The sequence below is a fragment of the Saccopteryx bilineata genome, chromosome 1 (genome assembly GCF_036850765.1).
Source record: "Saccopteryx bilineata isolate mSacBil1 chromosome 1, mSacBil1_pri_phased_curated, whole genome shotgun sequence".
Taxonomy (NCBI): domain Eukaryota; kingdom Metazoa; phylum Chordata; class Mammalia; order Chiroptera; family Emballonuridae; genus Saccopteryx; species Saccopteryx bilineata.
Genome location: NC_089490.1, coordinates 129741115 through 129766426, shown reverse-complemented (window position 1 = coordinate 129766426; position 25312 = coordinate 129741115). Strand labels below are relative to the sequence as shown.

Genomic DNA, 25312 nt, shown 5'->3' with positions numbered 1-25312 from the left:
ACTGAAAACTGAACAGATTGGAAGACCTCAGTGTTCAGAAAGCTGGAGAAGGAGAGCGAAGGGGCTGGACTGAGGGCCTCTGCCAAGGCTTCCAGTGTGGCCATGTTTCATTGTTTTTCTCACTACAACATTCAAAAAAAGTAAGTAAAACAAGGAAACAGCAAGACTTAGAATCTGAGAGATGTGGCAAGACACGTCAGCTGCATGCTAGTAGCTGCCAGCCACTGGGTGACAGGCCCTGCTGCGTCCTTGGAGGGGCTGGTCCACGCAGAAAAGTCAGAGAGCTTCCAGGCTCTCACCACATGCCCAGATCCACCAGACCCTGCCGTGCCAGGCCAGGCAGGGAGGGTGAGACCCTGCGTGGAACTTGCAGTGATTGTGGGCCAATGTTCCACTGGGCAGACAGTTCAGAGTGGCTTTGTCCTGGGGCTTGCTCTCCAATTCTCTTTACAAAGCCACATAGGATGATCCTCAGCTGTGGGTGTGCATGGTCACACATGGAGAGGTGCACAGCTGCCTGTCCCCACTCCCATCCAGACTCCTTTCATCCCAGCCCCTAACTGCCATCCTTTCATGCTCAGCCCATCTGTGTCAAGCCTCCTACTGCTCAAGACACCACACCCTGTCCCCTGTGTCCACCAGCTTCTGAGGACCTGACCCCCAAGGAGTGGCTGGTGCCCTGCCCCCAGCCTGGGCATCTCGTCACGGTACCACCAGAATATCTGCCTGATAGTTGATACCAAGGAAATCACTTTGGAGTTTAGCAAAAATGTAGTGACTGACTTTATTATAACAGCAAAAAATTGGACACAACCCAATAATGAGGCACTTTTACACAGATACTGGGCACTCACACAGTGAATGGCACATGGAGAACAGCTGGCATTTATTAAGTACCTACTACAAGTTCAGCACCAGAGTCAATGTTTCACATGTACCCCAACTTTTTCCCAAATCACCCAATGGTGTATAATTTGGTGTATCAGTCAGCTTGGGCTATGTAACAAATACCACAGACTAGAGGCTTAACCACTAGACATTTATTTCTCTCAGTCCTGGAGGCCAGATTTCTGGGACCTAGGTGTGGGCAGGGTTGGTTCTCCTGAGGCCTGTCTCCTTGGTGTGTGGACTGGCATCTCCCTGTTTCCTCACATGGTCATCCGTCTGTGTATCTGTACCCTAATTTTTTTTTTAAGATTTTATTTATTCATTATAGAGAGGGGAGAGGGAGAGAGAAGGGGGAAGAGCAAGAGAGAAGGGGGAAGAGCAAGAAGCATCAACTCCCATATGTGCCTCGACCAGGCAAGCCCAGGGTTTTGAACCGGCAACCTCAGCGTTTCCAGCTAATTTCTTTTGATAGGGACACCAGTCACATTGGATGAGGGCATACTCAAGTGGTCTCATTTCATCTTCATCACCTCTCCAAAGATCCATCTCCAAATACAGCTCCATTTGATGTCATGGGGGCTGGACTCCAGCTGGTGGACTTGGGGGACATAGTTTGTAATATAGTGGCATCATTTTGCAGAGGATAAAAAAAGGAAGCTAAAGTGGGGTAATTTGCAAGTTGCTGCCCTGTGTGTGGTCCAACTGGGTTCTAGAAAAGGGGATGAGGGTGAGAGAACGTGGGCCCCATTGGAGGAGGGCCCAAGGCCTTTGGGGGCTGGTGTCCTGAGTAGATGGTCAGGGGGCTGGGGTCATGTGTCCAGAGGCAGAAAAAGGGCCACAAGGGAGTTGATAAAGGGAGCCCAGAGAACCTGTAGACCAGGGATTCATCTGTCACATTGTGGAAGGAGAGCTTGCCAGCCTCAATCAAGGAGGCCCACCTGGCTCGGGCTACAGAGGATGAATGTGGACCCTTGGGAAGGTGAAGGCCCTGAGCACCTTCCTATACAACTCCAGAGCCCATGTGGGGGGGACTTGGGAATCCTTCCCTTCCGACCCAGGCTCTCCAGACCACATGCAGGGCCCAGGCCTTCCTGTTCCCTACCTGGACCTCCCAGTAATACCTTGCAGAGGAGGGCTGCTCACAGCCCAGCACACAGGTCCTGGCTGAATTGTCTTGGGTGGCAAGGCAGCTCCTGCTCCAAGAACAGGTGCCTCACACTCTTCTCATCCTCAGGGCGAGCTTGGGGCTTCCAGTGTCAGGGTCCAGGGTTGGGCCCACTGTGGGAAGAAGAGAGGGTCAGGTTTGGTTCTGGCCCTGATCCTCACTCCTTCATGGAGAAGAACCCAGAGTATTCCTCATATCCTTGGAAGAGGAAGAGGCACAGCTGCCCTGAGAATTCCTCTGGTGTCCCTCTTTTCCTCACAGGGCACTTCAAACAGCCTCCCAGAACAATGTGCAGCTCCAGCACGGGCTGAACACATTGCTGGTGCACTGCAGGGTCTGCTCATTGCCCAGTGCTCCACTTTGCAGTGTGTGTGTGTTGGGTGGGGTAGTTAAGGGGGTAGTTAAGAGGGAGAGAGAGAGAGGCAGAGCTGATGGGGATAACATGGGAGGACACTAGAGAACAGAAAATGGCATCACATGTGCATTGAGGCAGGGCAGCTGTGATATCAACCACTGAGGAGTTCCCCAAAAGGGATCTTAGCCCTCCAAAGACAAACATCTTACCAAATTGCAACCTTCTCTCTAGCTCTCTTTGTCCTGTTCCTTGGACCTCCTGAGCTCCCTATCAAAAGGCAGAAGGCTGTTTGGGGACCAGCAGGTACCCAGTTTTCCTGGAAGCCACCTTCACAGCCAGGGTGACATTGGGGCTTGGCACTATAACCAGAGTTGCCCTTGTCCTTTCTACAGCCCCACATGCTGTTACTTGCTGGGACTCCACCTGGGGGCCTGAGACACTCATGCTTCCTGAATTGGTCCCTGTGGGCTTAATAGGATCCTTGCTCTCTGACTACAAGCTTTCCCCATAATGAGCTAAAGGGAAATTAAGAGAACAATTCCATTTATAATTGCTCCCCACCACCACCAAAGAAAAAAAGTACCTAAAAAAAATTTAACCAAGGAAGTAAAAGGCTAGTATTCAGAAAATTATAAGACATTGAAGAAAGAAACTGAAAAAGATACAAACAAATGGAAGCATATACTGTGTTCATGGACAGAGAATTAACATATTTAAAATGTACTACCCAAAGCAATCTATAGATTCAATGCAGTTTCTATCAAAATACCAATGGTGTATTTCACAGAACTAGAACAAGCAATCCTAAAGTTTATATGGAACCTCAAAAGACCCTGAATAACCACAGCAGTCTTGAGAAGAACAAAGTTGGTGGTACTATGAGGCCATAGTAATCAAAACAGGAGAGTACTGGCATAAAAACACACATAGATAACTGGAACAGAATAAATAACCCAGAAATAAACTCATGACTTTATGGTCAACTAATATTTGACAAAGGAGGCAAGAACATACAATGGGGTAAAGACAATCTGTTCAATAAATGGCACTGGAAACATTGGACAGATACATGCAAAAAAAAAAAAAGAAGAAACTAGAGCACCTTCTTACACCCTATACAAGAACAAACTCAAATTGGATTAAAAACTTAAATGTAAGACTCAAAACCATAAAACTCCTAGAAGAAAAACTAGGTGGTATAATCTATATAACACTTCTCTTAGCAATATTTTCTTCTGCTATATCTCCTTGGGCAAAGGAAACAATAGCAAAAATAAACAAATGGGACTACATCAAACCAAAATGATATTTGGGTTTTTTGGGTTTTTTTGGAGAGAGATGAGAAGCATCAACTCGTAGTTGCAGCACTTTTTTAGTTGTTCGTTGATTGCTTCTCATATGTGCCTTGATCAAGAGCGACAGCAGGGGGCTGCAGCTGAGTAAGTGACCCTTTGGTCAAGCCAGAGATCTTAGGCCCAAGCCAGCAATTTTGGGCTTCAAGCTAGCGACCTTTGGGCTCAAGCCAGCAACCATGAGATCATGTCGATGATCCCACACTCAAGCCAGTGATTCCATGCTCAAGCTGGTGAACCTGCACTCCAGTCAGATGAGCCTGCACTCAACCCGGTGACCTTGAGATTTTGAACCTGGGACCTCAGCATCCCAGGTTGATGGTCTATCCACCATGCTACCACTAGTCAGGACAAACTAAAATGTTTTGCACAGCAATGGAAACTATTAAAAAAACAGAATTATGACTTATTGTTTGGGAGAATCTATTCACCAGTGATACATCTAATAAGGGGTTAATATTCACAATTTATAAAAAAATAAGATAACACCAGAAAAACAAGCCAATTAAAAAGTGGGTAGAAGACCTGAATAGACATTTCTCCAAAGAACACATACAGATAGTCACTAGACATGTGAAAAGTTTCTCAACACCACTAATTCTCAGAGAATTGCAAATCAAAACCACAATGAGATACCACCTCACACCTGTCAGAATGGCTATCATCAATAAGTCAACAAAAAGTGTTGGCAAGAATGTGGAGAAAAAGAAATCCTTTTGCACTGTTAGTGGGAATGCAGATTGGTGCAACACTGTATAAAACAATATGGAGTTTCCTCAAGAAATTAAAATTGGAGCTGCCTCATGACACAGGGATCCCACTTCTGGGAATACAACAAACAAGAGAAGTTTTTTTATTCCTAGAGAGGAGAGCTGTTTGTAGAACAGAGCCCACTGGCCCCAGGCTTCCCTTATCCTTCCCAAGTCATAGTGCAGGCTTTAAACCCTGCTTAGGGACAGTCTCTACTTGCAGTATCAGGGCCTGGCATCTGTGGGAAAGTCTCCAGCTCCTGAAATGAATGACACAGGAGGCAGGAAGTAGAGTAAATGGATGAATGGAATTATCAGTATTGATTATAACCCTAAGGACAATAACAGAATTCCTTCAGGGGCTTTATCTGATCGCTTTAGCAATATTTTAGGATGGTATCATCACCCTCTAGGGACAGACATACTTGGGGTCAGGCTGATTGTTTTTGAGAGCGAGACCCTCCAGTCTAATGAACATTGCCAGGTGAAAAATAACCCAGATTCCTGCTCAGACCACTCCTGTCCCACTGCGGGGGAGGCTGCGAGGGTCCCTGTGCACCGTGGAGTGGTGGGTCTCTGTTCTTGCTGGCTTCCAGATCCTGCACCTCCACTGCACACACTTTTCTCCCAGCTGCTTCCTACTCTTTTCTCGTAGCTGCTTCCAGAACAGGCAGATGATAGTGGTTACTGTGAGCCCCGCTGCAGCAAGGACCAGAGGCAGAGCTATTCTCCATGTCGTGGACAGGAATTTTCTGGAAAGGGGAGCTAGCAAAAATTTCGGAGTGTTATTTATACAAGCAAGAGCACTTTCATGTTCTTAACACATAGACACTACAGGTTTGTGAGTCACCAGCAGTGCTTACACACTGCTCTGAGATGATTCAGAAAAGCACTCTGTGCAATGGTATAAACAGATTTGTACAGATGTATAGGAGACACAGAGCACATGGGGAAGCAGCAAAGCAGGAGGCAGATGCTGCAAGTGGATGAATCTGGGTGTACAGAATTCTGGGTATTAATCTTGCAAATTTTTTGTAAGTTTAAAATAATTTAGAAATGAAAATTTTATATAAAGCTAAACTGGGGAGCAACCAAAATGTCCTTCAGTAGATGAATGGATAACTAAACTGCTACAACCGTGCGATGGACTATTTCAGCACTGAAAAGAAGTCAGCTGTCAAGCCATGAAAAAGACGTAGAGGAAACCTAAGTGTGTATTATTAAGTGAAAGGAATCAACTGGTGATGGCTGCCTACTGTACAATCAGGTTATCTGACATTCTGGAAAAGGCAAAAACCACGGAGGCAGTAAAAAGATCAGTGGTTGCCTGGCGTTGGGTGGGGGGGGGGGGGCGGGAGGGCAGAGCGCAGATGATTTTCAGGGCAGTGAAGCTACTCCTTATGATACTACATGGTGGATACATGTCATAATCCATTGGTCCTAACCCACAGAATGTGCAACACTACAGGTAAACCTAAGGCTAACTATGGGCTCTGGGTGATGATGTGTACAGTAGATTCACCCCTTGTAACAAATGCACCACTCTGGTGGGAATGCTGAGTGAGAAGTTCCCATACCACAAGTACATGGGAAATCTGTAACTTCACCTCAAGTTTTCTGTGAATCTAAAACTTCCCTAAAAAATGAAAGCCTAGCCTACCAGGCAGTTACGCAGTGGATAGAGCATCAGACTGGGACATGGAGGACCCAGGTTTGAAACCTCGAGGTCTCCGGCTTGAGCGCGGGCTCATCTGGTTTGAGCAAGGCTCACCAGCTTGAGCCCAAGGTCGCTGGCTCGAGCAAGGGGTTACTTGGTCTGCTGTAGCCCCTCAGTCAAGGCACGTATGAGAAAGCAATCAATAAACAACTAAGGTGCCGCAACAAAGAATTGATGCTTCTCATCTCTCTCCCTTCCTGCTTGTCCCTATCTGTTCCTGTCTCTATCACACACACACACACACACACACACACACACACAACACTATTAAAAAATTCAGAAAGTTGTGGTAAATCTTTTTGCTGGAAGGCAAAATTCTCCTTAGGGCTCCCTTTGCATCTCATCTCTGCCACAATTTTATGTCTACACAGCCTCTGGCCAGGCCGTGGACAGGGACAAGCTGCCAGTCCTCTTCTGCTACAAGCTATGGGTCCCTCCTAAACACACCAGGACCTGGGAACATAAGTGCCTACACTCAGCACTTTTGAGGCAAGAACCTAACAAAACACTCACTGGGCGCCCAGCTTTCAGCCACCTTCCTTTTCAAGAAAGGGGGACTAGAGATGGAGCAGAAGAGGGCCCCACAGTTTGGTCCCACTGGAGGGTCACGCTGGATGTCACAGCCCACAGTCCATTTGTTGAGGCTGAGAGATTGGTCACCAAAGACAGGCTCTGTCCCCTGAAGTCTGTCCACTCCTCCTGGGGCTTTGGGTACCAGTTTGCCGAGGTGCACTCCACCTGGTCACCTTCATCTTGGTCAACTTGTACTCGGATTGTGGGATTTGAGCCCACACCTTTTGGAAAAGACTCTCAGTCCAATCTTTCCAGCTGCCCTGCTTCTGTAAAAAAATAAAAGAAAAAAAAGAAAAGAAAATCTTGAGAATTTTCAATAGGCATCAGTTTTTCACAAACTACCTACCCTGTGTAATATTTACCAAATATGTTACCCTCATTCCTAGAAAAAATAGGACAAAATAAGGAAGGCTCAGGAAGATTTTTTTTTTATGTTGCAAAATTAGTAAGTATGGGCATTGTACACAGATGTGTTGTCTTCAAACACAAGCTCTGGATCACCAGGGAGACTTCCTACACCCTATACACTGTCCTCTCTGTGTCTCTCTCTCTTGCTCTCTCTGTCTCTCACTTTATCGCTATGTCTGTCTCTTTATCTCTCTGTCTCTGTTTCTCGGTCTATTGGTTTGTCTGTCTATCTCTCTCTCTCTCTCTGTTTCTCCCTACTTTCTCCTTCCCATCTTTCCACGTAATTGGGGTAATGGAGGAAGCAGAATTAGAAAACAAAGCTGCACATTCAGAACCACGTTTTCCAAGAAACCTGCCCCTGTGAGAACACCTGGGGGTGGATTTGCCTGGAACCCTATATTGTGGGAAGTTCTCAGGCATAGGAATTTCAGTCCACAATGGAACGATCTGGAGTGGGGACTACACTTTGGGGGAGAAACTCTACGGAAAACATGGGGCTTTGCGTCACCTGCCACCCTAAGCCACAGTGTAGCCTTCTCAGACACAGTACCATCTTTGAAGTGGCAGTGGAATGTCCCATTATCAAAAGTGCTGACATTGTGTATCCTCACTGCAGCGTGGTCACGAGCCAGACTTGCCCTCACAAAAGTCATCCTTCCCTGATAATGCTCCAACTGCTCCTCCTGCATGTCCTCTCCTTCCTTATACACATGTATGGCTTTTCCCTGTACCACCACAGCTCCATGTTCTCGGTGCTGATGTTGATGGACAGATGGCACGGTAGCTCCGTGTCTTCCCCTACCATGGCCAGAACAGACTCTGCAGGCCCACAGGTGGTGAAATTGGCTTTCCCTTACAGAGTAAATCCAAAAGAACTGGTTAGGCCAGGTGCAAGGAGACCAGGGGCTTTCTCACCCATGGCCATGGTCCTCTTGGAAGGTCTCCCTGGATCCTGAGTTGACATGGAAAGATGGTAGCTCAGCTCCCCCCCTCCCCCCCAGCCGCCTTCAGCTCTTTGTACTGGGCCATCCGCATAAGGTAGGGAAAGAGGGCTCTTACCATTTCTAAGGTTAAGACTGAACAGGAATTGCAAAAGGGTGAGGGTGATGGAGAGCCTGGGTAGAAAGGCGTCTTGACCACAAGTCTTTTTAATCCCTGCTGGAGACAGAGAAACTGATGCCCCTGATATTGGATACAAGGCAGGGACCAAATTAATTTACCTGTCTCTGTCTTTGTTTTTCTGTCTTTTTTTTTTTTTTTTTACAGAGACAGAGTCAGTCAGGGAGAGGGATAGATAGGGACAGACAGGAATGGAGAGAGATGAGAAGCATCAATCATCAGTTTTGCGTTGCGACACCCTAGTTGTCCATTGATTGCTTTCTCATATGTGCCTTGACCGAGGGCCTTCAGTAGACCCAGTAACCCCTTGCTTGAGCCAGCAACCTTGGGTCCAAGCTGGTGAGCTTTGCTCAAACCAGATGAACCCGTGCTCAAGCTGGTGACCTCGGGGTCTCGAACCTGGGTCCTCTGCATCCCAGTCCGACACTCTACCCACTGCACCACCACCTGGTCAGGCTTTTCTGTCTTTCTTATCTGTGTCTATCACTCTATTTCAGTCTGTCTCTGTCTCTATCTTTCTGTCTCTGTTTTTCCTGTTTTAGTGGGAAACAAGGCATGACCAGAAGGCTAACAAGAGTGAATAAAAATTACTTGGAGGGAAAAGGCAATTTTAAACCATCTCAGTCACTTCCACTTCCTAATAAATTGGTAATCCCTAAAGACAGGGAAACAAAAACTGCCATCTACTCCTGTGTCCATCATCCATGAGCAGCATTCCATGGAAACATCCTCCAGTGTGAAGGGTTTTTACTTCCTCACCTACTCCCGTAAGATTATTGCTTGATCTTTAATCATGTTCTGTCTTAAAACACAAGGACACTGGGAGAGAAGAGACAAACTCTGATTATGAGAATCCAAGATCAGAATTCCATCTATGAACCCCCTAAATTTCTCTATTCCTTTTCTCCGCAAGAGGACTTTCACAGCTGAAGGAGAGGATACAAACCTGAGGCCAAGATGCTCCATATTAATTATTATTGTGAACTCAGTGTGGGGAGCCAGTGTTCTGAAACACATCTGCTGGCCTGGATGATTCTGTTTGCACAGCCTCACAGCATTTGTGTTTATGTGAATGAATGGATGAATGAACAGTTCTGTTAGCAAATGTTCTCTTCCTACTTGGAGCTTACCTTCTAGGAAAGGCCCCTGGCTCTCCTGGCACTTGAGGATGCAGAGAAAGTGGAGAAAGTGGAGAAAGCAAAAAGATACAGAGAATGCCGCCAAATAAAAAAATTCCCAACAGAGTCCAACTGCAGGTTTCCCAGGGGAATTCTAGTGGCGTTGAGGGAGTCCACTTAGTTCTCCACAAGTTTCAGGTGAGGCGTAAAACCAGTAAACTGTGTACAGGTGATGATATGTAAAGGAAGCCGAGAAATCCAATGTAAACAGGTGGGTTTCCCAGTGTCTGTTAAATCCTATTACTTTTTTTTTTGCAAAAATAAGCAAGTATGCCTGTTTTTGCACTTGCAACAGAAAGAAAAGTGTTTTCTAAGGGGTGTGAGCAACAGAACTGAGCATACCGAGGAGCATGACTGGTAATATGAGATAAGGGGAGAGATGGAGATCAAGTGAGGTGGCCCATGGGAGACAGTTGCTAGGAATGGTGCCAGGAGCTTCAAGGAAGAGACCTGAGCCTCAGGAACTAAGATCCAGGCCAAGGGCACCAGCTGGGTGCTTCAGATACAGTTTGTCCATTATCAGAAGATCTCCAGTCCTGGTCAAGCTGGGCATGGATCCTTCTGGGAAGTATTTCACAATCCAGTTGAAATTGACCAAATTCTGTCATTTCCCTGCAGACTCCTGTGTTTGAACTTGAGGTAACTACCTCCTCCATCCCCGTGGCCTTGCCCATTTGTCCTCACCAAGAGCCTGGTTTGGGCTGAGCTCAGAACACCTCAATTTTGCCAAGTAAAATACTTGGTTGAACCATGTCCCCATGTATTTTTCCCTCTTGTGGACTCAAAAATCTGGGATTTTCCAGAAGGGTTTTAGCTACAAGGAAGGACTGCATTCTTTTTGGAGTTGGACTGTTTATCCTAAGTCAGCAGACTGTGATGGACTTAACGTTTATGTCCTCAGCCTAGATTCAGTGCTCACATGGAGGTAGATGCTGCCAAAATGAACCCCAAATTCTCTCCTGCATCCCTCCTCAGGGGAAGAAAGGTTTCTTGTCCTATTAATATATTTTTTAAAAAGTTGAACACCATTTATGGACTGCATCTAGTCCATTGTTTGAGGTGATCTCTTCACATCCAGTTTAAAATCTAGATCATGTAACTCCTGCATGTTTGCAGAAAGAATCCAAAGCAGATTGTGTGTCCATTTTCTGACAGCCTCAGAAATATAGAACCTGTGTCCACATTAGCCACAGCTATGGACATGGCATGGCAGGGTGCTAGGACTACAAAGGCCATCACTGCCTGCACATAGGAGAGCCAGCCAGGGAGCACAGGCGTCATGAGCCAGACAAAGCCATGACCAGGAAGTGTCAGCTCCACAAGTCAGCCAGCTCCCTACAGAGCAAGCCATGTTAGGTAAGGAGTGCCAGAACCCTTCCCTCTAATACTGAACATGTAGGTGTCTCTTCTATGTGGTAAGAACACATTAGAAGAAAGTTAAATAAATATCCCCCCTTAGAGTAAAATGGTTATGATAATTAAAAACATAACATGAAATACAAAAGTTATAAGCCAGAGTATATTTCTGCAAGTTTCAAATGGTGCTAATGACATAAATGATTAGGAAACTACAAATGTATATTATAATTTTGGACATTTTTTCCCAATAGCCTTTTGTTTACCATGAGCACCACAGCTTCTGATAAGTACAAAATATAACATAACCTAAGCAATGTTCAATTATGGGTTTGCTGTGTGTTTTATTTCATATTGAAGCAAGAATCCTGTTATTGATTTCTCATTTAAAACATGACAAGTGTAATTTTACTAAAGCTTATTATATATGAAGAATTGTAGTTTCACATTAAACATAAACATCCACTTATGTGTATCACACCAAAACAAATTTACAGATATTTTTAAATATTCAAATTTTCATCTAGAAATGATATTTTTAAATTCCTCTTTTATATTTTTCAGGATAGCCATTTTTAACTTTTCTTTATAATCACAATATATGAGTTATTTGAAAAATAATATATAATTTAAAAACTAACCAACTGTGCCTGACCAGGAGGTGGCGCATTGGATAGAGTGTCAGACTGGGACATGGAGGATCCAGGTTCGAGACCCTGAGGTCACTGTTTTGAGTGCTGGCTCATCCAGCTTGAGCACAGGGTCACTGGCTTGAGCATGGGATTATAGACATAACCCCATGGTTGCTGGCTTGAACAAAGGTTCACTCTCTCTGCTGTAGGCCCCCCTCATCAAGGCCCATATGAGAACACAATCATTGAACAACTAAGGTGCTACAACAAAGAATTGATGCTTCTCATCTCTCTCCCTTCCTGTCTGTCTGTCCCTATCTGTCCCTCTCTCTGATTCTGTCTCTGTCAAAAAACAAACACACACACACAAAACTAACCAACTGTTGCTAAGTCATTTCAATGTAAGAGAAATGATATTTTATTATAATAACAACCTAACTTCATTGTAAATGCAAAATTATGATAATTTTATTGCAATAATACAGCTGATGATTCCTGAGCATATATTTAGTTGGAGTCACAGTGCTTTGTGTCTTGTATTACTTTAGCTCACCTTCACAATAGCTCTACACGAATCTACAAATATGAAAGCTGAGGCCTAAAAAGTAAGTGATTCACTCAAGTTTACCCAGGTCAAGGTCACTGTGGTACTATGACTTCCACTCAAAAAGTCTGGATATGGAAGCCTCTTTGTATACATAATTCTTGCCTGCTTCTCTAGGCGCAGAGAGTGGTACAACCCTGCCTTAACAAATACACTTATTTACAAAATAATGAGGGAGAAGGGGGTGCTTTTAAGATGACAGAAGTCTCACACAGTGAGCCTAAGGAGGGACAGCTTTATCTGCAGCTGTCCAGGAGCACTTTCACTTGTGAGGGCTGTGCTTCAGCGACTCCTAGATAATGTGGCATGTGCTCATGGGAGAATGTTTTGAGCTCTTAGAATTATACCAAGAGAAGAGGAATAAAAAAGAAATGGAGGTATTTCATCTGATTTCAGAAGATAAACATGGATACATTTCAAGAAGAGTTAAATAGTTTTACAAGAGGAATTAAATTGCTCTATGCCACCATAAACCTCACCCATGTATTGGACATGAGGAGTTTTGGGGTGTGAGCAAATTTAGGAATATTTTAACTCTAGTTCAAAATCTGTGTTCAGTGATGCTCCTGGGGTGCAGACCTGTACAAGCATGGGATTCCTCCTTCAACAGATGGTTTTTGGAGCCACACACCAGGTATTGGGCTCAAATGCCAAGCTATTGAAACCTAGTATCACTCATATAAACAGTTACTTGTATCCTTTAGTGTCCCTTAGAGCCTGGTTCCACTGACAGAGCACCTGCAATCCCAGAATCACCCTGAAAACTGCACTCTGGTGAAGAAAGTGGATTTGAGGTGGACACACACCTGCATTCAAACACTAGTGCTCTGATACACCCATGGGACCCTGGGGAGCAAAATGGGCTTTTGATAAAGATGATACAGGGTCCTAGGCATGGAGGGGCTGGCAGCTAATATGTATTCAACACATTCTTGTCCAAATGCCTTACTCTCCAATCACATAATGCATCTGAAAGAAAGAAAGTAAAAACCTTTGGGGACATGTTCTGTTCCACCATGTACAGGGCTAATTGTTCTGAAGTTTCCACACCCTCACTGTGTTTCACTAATTTCTTCCTAGTTATGTGCCAGGAGGTTTGTGAAGATAATAACAAATTATCTGCTAATTTCAAGATGCAGCTGTCATGAAAGGAGTATTGTTGAGCTCTAGATGGGTGATTTATCTTCTGTGGCTACTTGTCTCAATTACTTCACTAGCTTTATTCAAATACTTGATTGTAGAGAGTGGTTATTTTTATTTGTTTGTTTTGCGAGAGAGACAGAGAGAGGGATAGACAGGAAGGGAGAGAGATGAGAAGTATCAATTTTTCATTGCAGCTTAGTTTTTCATCAACTATCTTTGTATGTGCCTTGACCAGGGGGCTACAGCCAAGCAGTGACCTCTTGCTCAAGCCAGTGACCTTGGGCACAAGCTAGTGACCTTTGGGCTCAAGCTAGTGCCCATGGGGTCATGTGTATGATTCCATACTCAAGCCAGTGACCCTGAGCTCAAGCTGGTGAACCTGCACTCAAGCTGGCGACCTTGGGGTTTCAAACCTGAGTCCTCTGTGTCCCAGGCTGACACTCCATCCACTGCCATCGCCTGGTCAGGCTAGAGAGTGGTTTTAAATTATAAACAATGACCTTGTCTAAGTTTGCCCTTAGACATAAAGGAATTCTAAAAAATACATATAAAGCCCTGGCCGGTTGGCTCAGCGGTAGAGCGTCGGCCTAGCGTGCGGAGGACCTGGGTTCGATTCCCGGCCAGGGCACACAGGAGAAGCGCCCATTTGCTTCTCCACCCCTCCGCCGCGCCTTCCTCTCTGTCTCTCTCTTCCCCTCCCGCAGCCAAGGCTCCATTGGAGCAAAGATGGCCCGGGCGCTGGGGATGGCTCTGTGGCCTCTGCCCCAGGCGCTAGAGTGGCTCTGGTCGCAACATGGCGACGCCCAGGATGGGCAGAGCATCGCCCCCTGGTGGGCAGAGCATCGCCCCATGGTGGGCGTGCCGGGTGGATCCCGGTCGGGCGCATGCGGGAGTCTGTCTGACTGTCTCTCCCTGTTTCCAGCTTCAGAAAAATGCAAAAAAAAATAAAAATAAAAAAAATAAATAAAGTCATTCATTACAAGGAGCAGTGCGTGTTGATTCATTCCAGAACCTATGCTGGCCCTTTACCCTGTGCAGGCCCAGAGTGAAGTGACTTTGGAATAAAAGTATGAATAGGATAAATTTTTGTCTATGAATTCGTTAAATTACTTAAGAGAAAATTTTAACGTCAAATACTCTTCACCTATAGCATTACTACATAAATCTTTGTTAAAGTGCACATGTGCTGATTAAAGCTCCTGTGAATGGGAAACAGGCCAGGGGCTAGCTCTTCTCCTCCTACCCTCGTCAGTGTCTCAGAAACCTGGGCTCTGCCTCAGTCAGGAGGAGGCTTCTCTGCTTCATGTGTCCTCTCTGAATTCCTTCCATGGAAGAACAGAGATGCCTGGATGCAGGTGCCCCTCACCCAGCTAGGGAAAGCTGAAGCTGTGTGAACAGATGTGAGACAAACTTAGCTCAATAAATCATCAACATCGTCTCTAGAAAAAAGAAATAGTAAAAATCCAGGGTGCAACTGATGAAATGACAAGCAGCACAAATCCTTGTAAAGATCACCAGCAGGAAGGAAATCTGCATCATTGGCTGTTGCTTTTGAGAAGTTTTTGAGGTTTGTGCTGGCTGTTTGTGCTGGGGGGGAGGTTTGCATGTTTGTTTGTTTGTTTTCTATTGTGGAGTGGGCTGAGCTTGAGGCAGGAGAATGTGAGTTCCTGAACCTAGGGCCTGGTGGAAAGGACTGAGGCTAGGGAATAAAGCATGGATACCCTGGGGAGATAGTTTTAGGAGCCCAAAGCCACGGTGACAAAGGCATTAGCAAGGAAGAGTGGGGAGTCAGGTCAGAGGATGAAGGACCCCATATTGTCAGAGAAGGCAGAACACCAATGGAGAAGAGAATGGCATGGCATCGTGGGGGTAGCTAAAAGGTCTGGAACTATGAAAGCCACAAGTAAGTCAGATAATGGAGTCAAGGTGAGGAGAGAAAGGGAGTATACCACGGCTGTACCAGCACAAATGCAGGGAAGTTTTATTCATTCCAGAAGAATGATCATGAGAAAATGCATGTATAAATTAGACCAACTCTACTAAACAAGAAAAGTGTCCCAGAGACCTTTCAAATAGCGTTTGTAAATAAAGGACATTGAGTTATAACCCAGTCCACTGCTAGCATGCGTGCGTGGGCTTGTCTACCAATGTTGAAGACAGAACAGACCCTAGTGTTCCAGAACAAGTCAGGGAAGACATGCTATCTGGTGTTGGTTCATCCCCTCCACTGCACCCTCCTGAAAATCACTGTGACCTCTTCAGCAGACTCCAATCACCTCCTCTTACCCCGTGGACACTACGCAGTCTGCACTCACATGAGCTGCGCTATGTTGCTTTGTTATGTCTCCAAATAAAATAGAAACAGGTTCTAGTATTTTCCAGAGTCACAGCAGTAAAAAGCATGGCCATATATGTAAAATGCAGAAACATATGGATATCACATTTGATATCATATGGTCAACTTTGAAATTCTCTCCTCCATTAGCTTCTAGGATAAACAGTACTGATTCTGTTCATTCATTATTTATTCACCTAGTATTTATTGGGTATCCATATGTGCCAGCCGCTCTCCAAGGAACTTGAGGGTACAGCATTGAACCAAACAGGAAAACACATCCCCTTGTCCTCATGTAGTGTACATTCTATCTCACTCTTCTTCCAGTATTTTGCTATCTTCTCTTTTTCTTTAATTATATACACTCACTATATTACAGGACCTATGTCAAGTGTGTAATATCTTTTAGCTTATTCGATCTTTAGTGGCACTAGCACAGTTGTCACATGTTAAAGTGGGCACAGAAAGTTGACACAGCTTCTCTATGCCCCTCCTCTGTCAAGTCTTCAGCGCAGGGTCAGGGTTCACTCTTCTGTCATGAGCCTTCTGTGCTTTTGCTTTCTTTTCTAACCTCAGATTTTGCTCACACCTGTCTATGTCTGTTCTCAAAGAATCTATCCATTTCATTATCCACCTAACCTTTCAGCAGATAGTTTGAACATTTTAGAGTTGGCCTTGTGCTAAAGCTCCAGGCCAAGCCCTGGTCCTTAGAATAAGGACCCACAAGTGTCGTGGCAGAGGTGCCACAAGGGCCTGAGTCATCTAGCCTTAGCCTCTCCCTGGGAGCTTATCTGCTGCCACATACCAGCCTGCCTGGGGCTGGAGTAATACCACATACCACAGCTCATCTAAACTCTGCCCTCTTCCTGTGCTGCTTGTCACAGCCCCCTCCCCACCCGTGGTTTGCACTCACCCTTCAGGTGTTAGCTCAGGGTCCCCCGAGGGTCCCATCCGACCTAATGATCTCACCATACTCATCCTGAGTCAGGAACACATGCTTTCTGTCAAATCACCTTTCTCCTTTCCTGTCTTACTCAGTTTCCCCGTGTCACAGGAGCAGCAGTTCTGACAGCCTCTGCTTGATTGTACTTCTAAGGAATGTCTTGGCCTACAGTGTTGTTACCTCCAAGATTTGCTTTGCAACAATCATAACACTCATGCTGTCCTTACAGAACCCTCTCTGAACCAAGCCAGATATTTATTCAAACGTTCTGGATGTTGCTGGATTATAGATCTATCATCATTACACATACATCTATTCAGTTATCTATCTCCCCTTCAGTTTATCTACTCATTTTTTTTATCATGAGCTAATTAACAAGAGGTAGACACATTGAGGTTTGGAAAAGAGATGTTAAAAAATCATTATGCGTGTAAGGAGGAGGAGGCCATGCGGTAGTAGTCTAGAACCTAGTGGAAGGAAGGAGTTTAGCCCTTCTCCAGATTTACTGGTGCTGAAAACAGAAGCAGAATAAGGTATACAGTGAAGGGCTCCAGTTAGAAATGTCCAGTTACTGGGAGGTCTGGAATGTTAAATTACCCTGATGTCCCAGGGCCTGTGCATTGTCACATTTCACAGGGAGTGGTTCCTCTGACCTCCTAAACACAGGCCTGCAGATAAAACCTGTGCCGTGCCTTCTCATCTCCAGTGTGCAAACAGGACAGAGATAGCACGGTTCGCGTGGAGAAGGCAGGCATGGCCTCAAGGTCACCCGCGCAGCGTCTGTGCGAGGAGGCGCGGTGCCCCGTCTGCCTGGACTTCCTTCAAGATCCCATCAGCGTGGACTGCGGCCACAGCTTCTGCCTGCGCTGCATCTCTGAGTTCTGCGACAAGTCAGACAGCGCGCAGGGCGGCCTCTTTGCCTGCCCGCAGTGCCGCGGCCCCTTTACGCGGGAGGGCTTCCGGCCCAACCCGCAGCTGGCCAGCCTGGTGGACGGCGTGAGGCAACTGGGGCCGAGCGCCGGGCCCGCGGCTGTGCGATGTGCGCGGCACGGCCATGAGCTCAGCCGCTTCTGCGAAGAGGACCAGGCGGTGCTGTGCTGGGCGTGCGATTCCGGCCCTGAGCACAGAGGCCACCGCACAGCGCCGCTGCAGGAGGCCGCCCAGCGCCACCAGGTGAACTGCGCTTGCGGGCGCGCGGGCGGACCCACCGGGCCTGGAAGGGCCCTCCGACAGACAGACGCGGGCGCAGCGGGGGTGTCCAGTGAGCTGCCCAAAGACGTGGCTGGGTGCCAGCATCTGGTCCCCAGGACTCCACGCCAGCCCCTGCGCTCTCCCGACTTCCCTCCCTCCTCGCCACCCCTGCGTGCACCTGACACTCAGCGTCCGGTGCGCCAGCGCCCTCATCCCCGCGCTACCACCTCCCCCCAACCTCCGTGCGACCCTGGAACTCCCCCTCCGAGCCTCGACCCAACAGCGCTCACTCAGCTGGCGGGGTACCACTCTTAAGGAGCTCAGATACACATTACTTGATTTGTTGTAATTGTATAGATGCACATTACTTTAGGGTCCCTCTCTCCCCATGTAGCCTTCCCAGGTCATTTTCCTTCTAGTGTCCTTTTCCGCTGTTCATGATCTGGGCCCACTGCTAGAACTCTGGTGTGGAGGGCTGTGTTGTTTACTTGGGGCTTGGTTTCAGATGTGCTTCTATATGGTAAAAGCTTCCTAACCACTATCATTGGCATAATACCTTTCTTTTGCATAGTGTTTATCTCTACCTTAATTAATACTGTTACCAAAACAACCCTTGCTTTTGAGCTTTAGTAAAGAATAGCACCTGAGAGGGCACAGGCTCTAGAGTAGGAATTTAGGAGCTAAGAGCACAGGCCAGGTCTTTATTCAACTCATATTTGGGGACTTAGGATGTGAATGCTTCAATGGAGAGATGCCTCCTATGAGTTTTTGATTCCCAAGAGGGATATCTGTGAAACTGTATGTAGAATTTTCCCTCCTTGTGCTCTTCAAAAGTTCTTGGACATATTCTAAACATAGTACTGACATCAGGAAAGCTATCAGCATAAAGGTCAAGTCTTGCATAATATACTGACATGTTTATCTGAAATACCATCACAATGAAATAAATTAAATATACTACCTTTCTTACTTTTTTATCATTTTAAACTTAGTTTTATTGTTTTACATCAAGATCTGGGTCATTTATCCCCTCAACTTTCCCTTGGACTTAACCTAGAAGTACCTCTCTGAGTTTGGGTTTTGGTTTTGGTTGCCATCTACAAAATTCAGATACTGCCTATTTTCTTGCTAGATGTTTACAGAATTTTTCTGCCTTCTTTTCATTCAGAAAGCACCATATACAGCATGACTAGTTTAATATTTCTAGAGAAATTTCCTATACTTTAGTGGTCTTTCAATTAACTACCAAATAAATAACATCTGAACTTCTTAGCCTGTCAATCTTGACTTGCTAAGGCTTTATCTTCTGTTTCTACAGTTACCTAAAGCAGCCAAGACCCAGAAACACTAGCCTGATCACTTGTCCCCAAGCACGCCTCCCTGATTTTGTTCAAAATTTCTCCCATTGGAGGGAGCTTTTCTCCATCTAAGTGTTTCTATTCCTTGCAAACACTAAAATGAATGTCACTTCAGTTATGTTCAATCCTCTATGAATCCTGTATTTTTTCAGCCTAACTTGTGTTATGTTATTAATTTGTTTTTTTAGAAATAATTGGTGAGTAGGACTTGTGAATGACTTTAGCATTTTTTTCTGTGACTTATTGAATGACTGGGTGGAGTGTTAAATTGTGTGTGTGTGTGTGTGTGTGTGTGTGTGTGTTCTCTGTAAATGAAATGTGTTTACTTCTAGTAGGGAACTAGAGTTGAAAGGAGATTTGGTTTTCCTTAAAGTACTTTTTTACTCTTTGTAAAGATTTGCAACATTCTGTATTTTTTTTTTCATTTAATAAGTACTGACTTACATGGTTTCTTGTCACCTAATAATAATAAATACTTTTCTGATTATAGAGTAGTATATAATTTTCAAAAGTTGACATACACAGATGTAGGAATAACATCATTTCTCACCTGAGCACTAACAGGTGAGGTTTTTAAATTTTTTTATGGAATGTTTCAACTGACCTCTGTTTAGTTTTTTATAAAATTTAATTTAGCCTGACCAGGTGGTGGTGCAGTGGATAGAGCGTCGAAGTGGGATGCAGAAGGACCCAGGTTCGAGACCCCGGGGTTGCCAGCTTGAGCGCGGGCTCATCTGGCTTGAGCAAGAAAAAAAGCTCACTAGCATGGATCCAAGGTCGCTGGCTCGAGCGGGGGGTTACTCAGTCTGCTGAAGGCCCGCGGTCATGGCACATATGAGAAAGCAATAAATGAACAACTACGGTGTCGCAACAAAAAACTGATGATTGATGCTTCTCATCTCTCTCCGTTCCTGTCTGTCTGTCCCTACCTATCCCTCTATCTGACTCTCTCTCTCTGTCCCTGTAAAAAAAATTAAAAAAAATTTTAATTTATTTTTTATTTTTAATTGATTTTAATTTATTGTGTTTACATAGATTCTAGTGTCCCCCTGAATGCATCCCCCCCGTGTTCCCCTCAACATCCACTTTGCCCCCCTCCCCCCAACAGCCTTCCCCTCCCCTCTAGGATTTGCTTTTCTGCTCTCTATAACCCTGTGTTATGTGTATATAATTTCACCAATCTCTTTCCCTTCTCTGATCCCATCCTATCATCCCCTTTCCCTCTGTCCGCTTTCCCTCTGGTCCCTTTCATCCCTCCTCTGTCTCTATTCCGTTCCTCAGTTCACATTGTTCATTGGATTCCTCAAATGAGTGAAGTCATATGATATTTTTCTTTCTCTGCCTGGCTTATTTCGCTTAACATAATAGTTTCCAGGTCCATCCATGTTGTTGCAAAAGGTAAGATTTCCTTCCTTTTCATGGCCCCATACTATTCCATTGTGTATTATGTACCACTGCTTTTTAATCCACTCGTCCACTGATGTGCACTTGGGGCATTTTCCGGATCTTGGCTATTGTAAACAATGCTGCCATAAACATGGGGGTGCATTTCTCCTTTTGAATCATTGATATGGTGTTCTTGGGATATATTCCTAAGAGTGCGGTGGCTGGGTCAAAAGGCAGTTCCATTTTTAATTTTTCGAGGAATCTTCATACTGTTTTCCACAGTGGCTGCACCAGTCTGCATTCCCACCAGCAGTGCAGGAGGGTCCCCTTTTCTCCACATCCTCGTCAGCACTTATCCTGTGTTGTTTTGTTAATGAGCGCCACTCTGACTGGTGTGAGTTTTAATTTGTGGTTTTAATTTGCATTTCTCTATTGACTAGTGATGTTGAGCATTTTTTTCATCTGCCTATTGGCAATCTTTATGTCCTCTTTGGTGAATTGTTTATTCATTTCTTTGGCCCATTTTTGATTGGATTGTTTATCTTCCTGGTGTTGAGTTTTACAAGTTCTTTATAAATTTTGGTTATTAACCCTTTATCAGATGTATTGTTGAATATGTTCTCCCATTGTGTGGTTTGTCTTTTTATTTTGTTCATATTGTCTTTAGCTGTGCAAACACTTTTTAGTTTGATATAGTCCCATTTGTTTATCCTGTCCTTTTTCACTTGCCCGTGTAGATAAATCAGCAAATATATTGCTGTAAGAGATGTCAGAGAGCTTACTGCTTATGTTTTCTTATAAGATGATTATGGTTTCCTGATTTACATTGAAGTTTTTTATCCATTTTGAGTTTATTTTTGTGAATGGTGTAAGTTGGTGGTCTAGTTTCATTTTTTTGCAGGTAGCTGTCCAATTTTCCCAACACCATTTGTTAAAAAGACTGTCTTTACTCCATTGTATGCTCTTACCTCCTATCTCAAATATCAATTGTCCGGGTTTATTTCTGGGTTCTCTGTTCTCTTACATTGATCCGTATGCCTGTTCTTATGCCAGTACCAAGCTGGTTTTTTTTTGTTTTGTTTTGGTTTTTTTGCATTTTTCTGAAGCTGTAAACAGGGAGAGTCAGACAGACTCCCGCATGCGCCCGACCGGGATCCACCCGGCACGCCCACCATGGGGAGATGCTCTGCCCATCCTGGGCGTCGCCATGTTGCGACCAGAGCCACTCTAGCGCCTGGGGCAGAGGCCAAGGAGCCATCCCCAGCGCGCCCGGGCTATCTTTTGCTCCAATGGAGCCTTGGCTGCGGGAGGGGAAGAGAGAGACAGAGAGGAAGGCGCGGCGGAGGGGTGGAGAAGCAAATGGGCGCTTCTCCTGTGTGCCCTGGCCGGGAATCGAACCCGGGTCCTCCTCACGCTAGGCCGATGCTCTACCGCTGAGCCAACCGGCCAGGGCTCCAAGCTGTTTTGAGTACAATGGCCTTGTACTATAACTTGGTATCAGGAAGTGTGATACCTCCCATTTTATTCTTCTTTTTCAAGATTGCTGAGGCTATTTGTGTTCTTTTTTGTTTCATTATGAATTTTTGGAATATTTGTTCTATATCTTTGAAGTATGTCATTGGTATTTTAATATGAATTTCATTGAATTTATGAATTGCTTTGGGTAATATAGACATTTTAATGATGTTTATTCTTCCTATCCATGAACACGGTATATGCTTCCACTTGTTTGTATCTTCCTTGATTTATTTAATCAATGTTTTATAATTTTTTGAGTACAAGTTTTTAACCTCCTTGGTTAAATTTACTCCTAGGTACTTTATTATTATTTTTTGCAATAGTGAAGGGGATTGTTTTCTTAATTTCTCTTTCAGACAGTTCATTGTTGGTGTATAAAAATGCCTCTGATTTCTGAATATTAATTTTATATTCTGCTGCCTTGCTGAATTCATTTTTCAGGTCCAGTAGTTTTTTGACTGAGACTTTAGGGTTTTCTATGTACAGTATCATATCATCAGCAAATAATAATAGTTTTACTTCTTCTTTTTCAATTTGGATGCCTTTTATTTCTTCTTCTTGTCTGATTGCTGTGGCTAGGACTTCTAGAACTATGTTGAATAAGAGTGTTGAAAGGGGGCACTCCTGCCTTGTTCCTGATCTTAAGGGGATAGCTTTTAATTTTTGCCCATTGAGTATGATGTTGGCTGTGAGTTTGTCATAGATGGCCTTTATCATGTTGAGGTATGTTCCCTGTATTTTCACTTTGCTGAGAATTTTGATAAAATGAGTGCTGAATTTTACCAAATGCTTTTTCTGCATCTATTGATATTATCATGTGATTTTTATCCTCCCTTTTGTTTATTTGATGAATCATATTGATTGATTTGAAAATATTGTACCATCCTATATTGCAATATTGCAAATATTGCCTCCCCAGAATGAATCCCACTTGATCATGATGTATGATTTTTTACATGTATTGCTGGATCTGGTTTGCTAATATTTTGTTAAGAATTTTAGCATCTATATCCATCAGGGATATTGGCCTATAGTTTGTTTTTTTTGTAGTGTCTTTGCCTGGTTTTGGAATGAGAATTATGCTGGCCTCATAAAAGGAGCTTTGAAGTTTTTCATCGTCTTGAATTGTTTGAAATAGCTTGAGAAGGATGAGTTAGTTCTTCTTTGAATATTTGGTAGAATTCACCTGTGAAGCTTTCTGGTCCAAGGCTTTTATTGTAATCGGTCTGTTAAGGTTTTCTGATTCTTCCAGATTGAGTTTTGGAAGATTATATGTTTCAGGAATTTGTTCATTTCACCTAGGTTGTCTAATTTTTTGGCGTACAGTTCTTCATAGTATTTTTTTTTACAATCCTTTGTATTTCTGCTGTGTTGTTACTTCTCCACTCTCATTTCTAATTTTATTTATTTGAGTCTCTCTTTTTTTTTCTTGGTGAGTCTGATTAAAGGTTCATCTATCTTTTTACCTTTTTTTTTTTTTGTATTTTTCTGAAGCTGGAAACGGGGAGAGACAGTCAGACAGACTCCCGCATGTGCCTGACCGGGATCCACCCTGCACGCCCACCAGGGGGCGACGCTCTGCTCACCAGGGGGCGATGCTCTGCCCCTCCGGGGTGTCGCTCTGTTGCGACCAGAGCCACTTCAGAGCCTGGGGCAGAGGCCAAGGAGCCATCCCCAGTGCCCGGGCCATCTTTGCTCCAATGGAGCCTCGGCTGCAGGAGGGGAAGAGAGAGACAGAGAGGAAGGAGAGGGGAAGGGGTGGAGAAGCAGATGGGTGCTTCTCCTGTGGGCCCTGGCCGGGAATCGAACCCGGGACTTCTGCACGCCAGGCCAATGCTCTACCACTGAGCCAACTGGCCAGGGCTATCTTTTTACCTTTTCAAAGAACCAGCTATTGGTTTATTGATCCTCTGTATTGTTTTTTTAGTCTCTGTCATTTATTTCCGCTCTGATCTTTATTATTTCCTTCCTTCTACTTCCTCTGGGCTTACTGTTCTTTTTCTAGTTCTTTTAGATGCAGGGTTAAATTGTTTATTTGAGCTTTTTCTAGTTTCTTAAGGTATGCCTGTAATGCTATGAATTTCCCTCTCAGGACTGCTTTTGCTGTGTCCCATAACTCTTGAGTTGTTGTATGCTCATTTTCATTTGTTTCAATGAAAATTTTGATTTCTTCCTTGATCTTGTTGTTAACCCATTCGTTATTTAATAACATAGTGTTTAGTTTTCAAGTGTTTGAGTGTTTTTCAATTTTTCTATTGTAGTTGATTTCTAGTTTTATGCCATTGTGATCTGAGAAGATGCTTGATATGATTTTAATCTTCTTAAATTTATTGAGACTCGTTTTGTGTCCTAACATGTGGTCTACCCTAGAGAATGTACCATGAGCACTTGAAAAGAATGTATATTCTGCTGCTTTAGGGTGAAAGGTTCTGAAGATATCTATTAAATCCGGTTGATCTAGTTTGTCCTTTAAGTCTGCTGTTTCTTTGTTAATTTTCTTTCTTGAGGATCTATCCAGTGCTGTTAGTGGGGTATTGAAATCCCCTACTATTATAGCATTGCTGTTGATCTCACCCTTTATGTCCTATATTAGTTGCATAGATATTTATAATGGTTATATCTTCCTGTTCGATTGCTCCTTTTATCATTATGTAGTGACCTTCTTTATTCTTTTGTTTTAAAGTCTATTTTGTCAGATATAAGTATTACTACCCCAGCTTTTATTTCATTTCCATTTGCATGAAATATTTGTTTCCATCCCTTTACTTTCAGTCTATGTGTATCTTTTGTTTTGAGGTGGGTCTCTTGTAGACAGTATATGTACGGGCCCTGTTTTCTTGTCCACACAGCTACTGTATGTCTTTTGATTAGAGTATTTAATCCATTTACATTTAGGGTTATTATTGATATGTAATTGTTTATTGCCATTTTATTCTTTAAATCTACATTTCTCTTTTTCTAGATCCCCTCCTCCTTTGTTCTGTTTACAACATGCCCTTTAACATTTCTTGCAGCATTGGTTTGGTTCTAATGAATTTCTTGAGTTGTTTTTTTTTTATTTTGTCTGGGAAGCTTTTATTTCTCCTTCAATTTTAAATGATATCCTTGCTGATAAAGAAGTCTTGGTTGTAGGTTCTTGTTCTGCATTACTTTAAATATTTCTTGCCACTCCCTCTGGCCTCAAGTGTGTCTGTTTGAGAGGTCGGATTCATCCTTATGGAGGCTTCTTTGTAGGTGATTGACTTCTTTTCTCTTGCTGCTTTTAGTATTTTTTCTTTATCTCTTAGCTTTGGTATTTTAATTGTGATGTGTCTTGATGTATGAGTTCTCTTTGGGTTCCAT

At 44.1% G+C, this 25312-nt stretch overlaps 1 protein-coding gene and 1 pseudogene across 3 annotated transcripts in view; one reads left to right on the top strand and one right to left on the bottom strand.

The window, feature by feature from the left end:
* Positions 1-1006: 1006 nt before the first annotated feature.
* LOC136319328 (putative butyrophilin-like protein 10) lies at positions 1007-9856 on the bottom strand (annotated as a pseudogene).
* Positions 9857-17262: 7406 nt separating this feature from the next.
* TRIM58 (tripartite motif containing 58) overlaps positions 17263-25312 on the top strand; it is a 31728-nt gene continuing 23678 nt past the window's right edge. For all 3 annotated transcript variants that reach the window (XM_066253237.1, XM_066253238.1, XM_066253236.1), the window contains exon 1: positions 17263-17690. In XM_066253237.1, the coding sequence (XP_066109334.1) occupies positions 17271-17690 (420 nt within the window). In that variant the 5' untranslated portion in view covers positions 17263-17270. The remainder of the gene's footprint in view (positions 17691-25312) is intronic.